Source organism: Aplysia californica, unplaced genomic scaffold, assembly GCF_000002075.1.
Source record: "Aplysia californica isolate F4 #8 unplaced genomic scaffold, AplCal3.0 scaffold00130, whole genome shotgun sequence".
In the NCBI taxonomy this organism is placed as follows: Eukaryota; Metazoa; Mollusca; class Gastropoda; order Aplysiida; family Aplysiidae; genus Aplysia; species Aplysia californica.
The window spans coordinates 1,109,544-1,115,275 of NW_004797400.1; the positions used below are offsets into that span (position 1 = coordinate 1,109,544).

At 40.4% G+C, this 5,732-nt stretch overlaps 1 protein-coding gene across 1 annotated transcript in view; it reads left to right on the forward strand.

The window, feature by feature from the left end:
- The window catches only part of LOC101848039 (thiopurine S-methyltransferase), a 16,532-nt gene extending 11,118 nt beyond the window's left edge, over nucleotides 1-5,414 (forward strand). Inside the window, exons 4-8 of the mRNA XM_035969242.1 lie at nucleotides 1,104-1,233; nucleotides 1,742-1,800; nucleotides 2,931-3,091; nucleotides 3,736-3,783; nucleotides 4,680-5,414. Coding sequence (XP_035825135.1) covers nucleotides 1,104-1,233; nucleotides 1,742-1,800; nucleotides 2,931-3,091; nucleotides 3,736-3,783; nucleotides 4,680-4,879 — 598 coding nt within the window. The 3' untranslated portion in view covers nucleotides 4,880-5,414. The remainder of the gene's footprint in view (nucleotides 1-1,103; nucleotides 1,234-1,741; nucleotides 1,801-2,930; nucleotides 3,092-3,735; nucleotides 3,784-4,679) is intronic.
- The last annotated feature ends 318 nt before the right edge of the window (nucleotides 5,415-5,732 follow it).

Genomic DNA, 5,732 nt, shown 5'->3' on the forward strand with positions numbered 1-5,732 from the left:
ATGCGTGCATAACGCATCCTTGGCTATTATGAACTGAATGTGACAATGATTCTAAGAAATCCCCCTGCCTGTCATAAATTTTGCCGTTCCCCATCAGCCATCCATCTGTCTGTCCGCAAATCAGTTTTTATTCATGAGTTTCTCACGTATCCTTAAAACGACATAGGGCTTAACATTAAAGGGCTTGCCGTGACCAAACATTGACATCACTCAGATTATAAAGGACGCATAATGGCTGAAAAGACAACGAAACACGCATGCGATAATCTAAGTGAAAATCTAACTAGATTCAAAAGTTTAATAATCTTGTTAGCGGCAATATCACGTTTGAAACCAGGGAATTTGACTAACCTTTACGTCTATATATAGATCTTCATGTAAATGATTGTGTTGAGCAAATTTTCCGATGACTTTTCGTTTGAACGGTTGATCCGTCATGATGAGTCATTAATGGTAGAAGTACGTCATGTATCCCTTTTGCTTTCAATCCACACCAGGGTGCAACAATTCTGCAGTTTGATGTGATGCCAGTCTCTTGACAGTGACCTTTGCTTCACTTTCTCTCTTGTCTTCAACCATGCACTCCCCATCCACCTATTATAATGTGCAGCTGACCTTTTAAAATAGTTTATGCATTTCTTCCTCCCCTATTCGTATACATGTACTGTGCATCCTTTAATATAGCCACCCCCCCCCCCCCGGCCGCTTATTTGTATACTGTACATCCTTTAATACATCCCCCTATCATTTGTATTCTGTACATCCTTTAAGACACCCTTGTTTAGTACATGTATATTGTGCATCTTTCTATACAACCCCCATACCCCCCCCCACCACACACACCTGCCACTAAACAAACAAAAAGACTGAAACTCGATGGCACGGCAACTGCTTAAAATAATCTATGCTGTCTATATTACTGCACATAATATCATATGAGCAGAAGCGCTAAAGTAAATACGTTACAAATGGACGTGGTCCGTCGTTTTCATGGTTCCTTTCGAATTTCTAATCTAACGCAGATAACTAAATTGTCATGTTGGTCATCGACGTATTTTTGTAGATTTAGTTACAGTTTACTCTTTACATTACAATCTACACAGCCTGGCGGATAAAGGACACGAGATAGTCGGTGTTGAGTGCTCCGAACTTGGCATCAAATCGTTTTTTGGACGGAACAACATTGGTTACTCGCAGGAGTCATGCGACACCGTCAAAGGAAAACTATTCAAGGTAGATCTATGTTGTACTGTTTTGTATACTTTTGCCTCCAGAATCTGAGTATGGCCGTCTTATGAATCCTATGTTCTCCGAGATCAACTCTGACACATTTTTGTTGCTGTAACTTTCTTAGTAATCGAACTATTGGGAGAAACTGGAATTCGCTCTTGAGATAAATTAAAATATCTAAGCTTTAATTTAAGAGCAAAATGCACATAAATATCAGCTTATTCGTAAGACATACGCACGAGGAATACACTCTTTCAACTGAATGTGTGATGGCTTTTCTCTGTTTCTTTTGTTTTCTCTTTATTGCCGTTTTTCTTGTTGCCGTTACACATTGCGACTGGTTATAAAGAAGATGGCTTGTTTGATATTCAATGTTACCAGGTTCCCGCTGTCGTGATTTAAAGCATATTATGATAAATTTAAGAAAGAATGTACTTTGGAATGTATAGCCCACTTCATGGCAGAAAGTTCGTTCCGGAAGTTTAACTTTCGAATAATCATGTCTCGACAGAGCAAAGATGAAAACGTTAACATCAGAATCTACTGCTGTGACCTCTTCAATTTCAACACGTGAGTATTTTAAGCAGTTAGAAAACATGACCCGCACTAAGAGATTTCTGTTTATACCTTGCATGCATTGAAAGGAAAATGATTAATCATTAATAATTCGATCTTGTGGTGAAAACACTTTTAAAATAATAATGGGCTGCTAGGATGGAAGCTAATTTGTTTGAAAGGGTAATCAAAGTTAGACAAAGAACCCTCTGAAATGAGACCACACATGAAACATTTTCTCGCATTAGGAATATACTTAACAAAACTTCTTATTCGAGGCGGCATCACCGTGTCGTGAATGAAACAAATCCTGAATGCATATTGTGTACCGGTACTTAGAAACATCGTGGGCCAGCTGTTAAAGTGTACTTATCCCAACATTTTGAAAGTTTCTTTTTTTTTTTTAAATTTCAATTTCTTGGTTTCGTTACTGTTTTACGACGCTCGTTATTGCATAATGTCATACTGAGCGTGTGGGACACATTAAACATTTTGCCTGGTAGGAATTTAGAATTTTGCCCCGGGTGGCGGCCGAAGTCTACTCCAATCGATTTTAGGACCACTAAGGGATCTTTAACATGCGCAGCTTGTATTATGGGACCTCCTGCAGAAAGAGTCAGGAGCCCAGAGGAGGGGACAAAGAGGAATGGGGATGGGGGCAGAAAGTGGAGATGAAAGTAGACTAAAGAACATAGTAAGAGAGCAGGAAAAGAGGTGAAAGCATATTTTTACAAAAGAAAATTTTCTGTCGCTGTAAGGTTACGAACTAGGGAGGTATTGAATGAGAGGTGACAACGTGTACTCTCTAGACCACGAGAGCCACCTGCAGTTTCTTAATCTGTGGTATAAATTGCATGTACTTGAGTAATATTTTGTCGAAATTCAAATTCTAAATGGTGAAAAAAAAATGCAAGAAAAATACATAATGTGGGTACAATTTGTATAAGAATATAATAACAGTTTCTCTCTAATGAAAACTTTCGTTTGATGGTCCTGGTACATCATTTCATTCAACAGTTCTCCGACAATGTGCAAATTCGTGTGTTTTTTCTTTGTGTCGGTTCGAAATATTATGTCACGAAATTGCGTTTGATCTACTGTTATATTGGATATAACAGTTCTGTGTCCGCTACACCTTGCTCCAGGTCGGTGGAAGGAAGATTTGACGTGATAGTAGACTTCGGTTCTATGGGAGCCATGCTCAGGAAAGATTTACAGACATATGCCGATCTGATGAGATCTCTCTTGAAACCCGAGGGCAGACACATTCTCGAGTGTTTTGTCTACGACCTTGAAAAGTTTCCAGGTAAGAACACATTATAATATTGTTTAGCGTCGGTAGCTATGTGTTGATATTCGAAATCTCAGACTGCATAGATTTTGGCACATATAATCATTGGTACATTTTTGAAGACAGTGCTTACCACGGCACCCTCCCCCTCCCCCTTTTCCTCAGTTACGTTTCACAAGGGTCAGTAATAATCATTAGATCTATACTCACTAACCTCGTCTCCAACCCCTCAGAAGGAGGTGGAACCTCTCTAATCGTGTAAAAGCACACAGGAACAACAAGATGCATCTCCGGATCGATTGTAAAGTTTCTACCTTCTTTCCTTTTCATTTTCTGTTACAACCGGATCAAGTCAATACACAGACAAAGAGACAGACAAACAGAGAGACAAGACGGACGGACAAACAGCCAGACAGACGAACCTATGTATTTTATTTATATACAAATACACACATTGGCGCGCGCGTGTGTGTGTGTATGTATGTAAGTATGTGTGTATGTGTGTGTGTGTGTGTGTGTGTGTGTGTGTGTATGTGTGTGTGTGTGCACGCGCGAGCGTGTGTGTGTGTGTGTGTGTGTGTGTGTGTGTTTGTGTGCGTGCGTTTGTGCGTGTGTGTGTGTACGCATAACATACCTTATAATACGTTCTTTGTCTCCAGATTCGCGCCCCCTATGCTTCACTGTGCCGCAGCTGAAGGGGCTGTATGGTAAGTCTTTTTGTGGATGTGTGGATTCAATTCTTTAGCTCGTTAATGCAGACAGACGATGTAGATCTATCCACGTCTGTTGTGTAGCGGTAAGGCGCTTCGCTGTCGCACACAGGAAACCCGAGATCGATTCTCAAGTGGGGCGAATTTTTATCAAGTATTCCAGTCTGTCTGCTGGATTGTTATATCCGAGACGTGCTTATTAAGGTCGTCTCGGTTGTATCGTATCCTTCTCAGCCTGCAATGGGGATCAGAGGATTGCAATGTGCCCGTGGTTCGTCGATCGTCTTGAAACGCATGTGCATTTCCTCGATAACATTTGGTCCTGTGGCAAAGCCCATTTTAACCTTTCAGGATATGACAACTACAAAAATGCTGTCTATAGGGCATCCCCCCCTCCCCCCTACTGTCCCCAGAAGCCACTCCATACTGAAAGGTGTACTGCGTTATAGTATATTATGGTTTTTAAGCACTCATGGTTTGGTGGGTCCTAGTGTTTGACCACCACTGGACATTTCGAACGACGCATTTAAAATATAGCGAGTCCAAAGGAGGACGCGTAGAGCAATGGTTCTATGAATTCCAGAATAAAAATGTTTGTTTTTTTAAACTTCGAAATGTTATCGAAAGAAGGAAGAAAAAGGCAAACCAATCATTAGAAAACTTTCCTTGCAAGACTTTTTAAATTGATGCATTCTGCGTTTATGGGTGTTTTTTCTCTGAGCCATTTCCCTTACCGAAAACACGTTTTTTTTCGTGGAATTGTATATCATATTCTTTTGAATAAATAACATCTGTTCCAAAGCACAACATTCTAGAACAATTTTTGTGCGAGATATTCAGAACAAAGTTGTTAAGAATGTAGGAGATATAATCTAGATTTATCTAATAACCAGGTGCCAGCTGCAGTGTGGAAAAGATCGACGAGGGCCCAAACCCGTATGAAGACGAGGAGGCAAAGACCTGCGATACTGCGGAAACGACAACGGGTGACGAGCAGGGGGGCGTGGGGAGAGGGGAGCCTAGTGAGGAAGAAAGCGATTGTCCTGATATAACTGGTGCTGCCTATTTCCTTATACAGCACTTGCAATGTTAATGTTTATGCTGATTTGACTACAGGAATGTTTCTGAGTGATGTTAAGTGACGCCCTGTCTTTTGTCACTTTTGGGTTTTTTCTTTGACTTGGAGAAAATGGTATTCATAGTTGCAGACGCAGACAAGAGAGGAAATGAAGAATGAAACAGGACCAAGAGAGCGCCGGTGTCTGAGCTGTGTAACCGATATTATGTTATCAACTTTACCGGACGCGGGCACATACTCCATCATTCCCCCCCTGCAGTCTGCTTGTGTTGAATCATGACAGCCTTTTGAAACTATTTTTTCCTTATCTTGCAAGTCCTAGCATTTCATCTTTGATGGATTCAACGAAAAAAAAGATATAAAAAAGGGGATTAAAGGAGAAACGTCTGTAATATAAATGAAAAAAAAAAGAGAACCACAGCATTCATGTATGGCCCTTTGTATGGGTAAGGTCAAGCTGCTGCTTCAAGTAGAGCAACCATTGTCAAAAATTTGCACTGACGTTTGTTCGTACAGTTGTCGATTTGTTTGCTTGTTTTGTGTGGAAAAATCTTACAACGACTTGTATAGCTTTGTTTAACTTTCCCCAACCGCTTTGCTACATCATCAGTCGGCAATGTTTCTCTGTCTCCGCTCGTGTCGAGAGGGGTATCTCAGAGAAAAACAATCTCAGAAAACATCGTTAGTTACACCTGTAGGCACTGACAGTCAAATTTCCAAACAAAAAGGATGGGAAAGTAAGAGGTATTCAAATTCGATATAAAGGCGATATTTTGTGGTTTTCGAGCTGTATCTTGGTTCATCACAGTGCGTATCCCACAACCTAGTTTTCCAAGAACACCGCTTATTTTTTGCGTATAATATATAT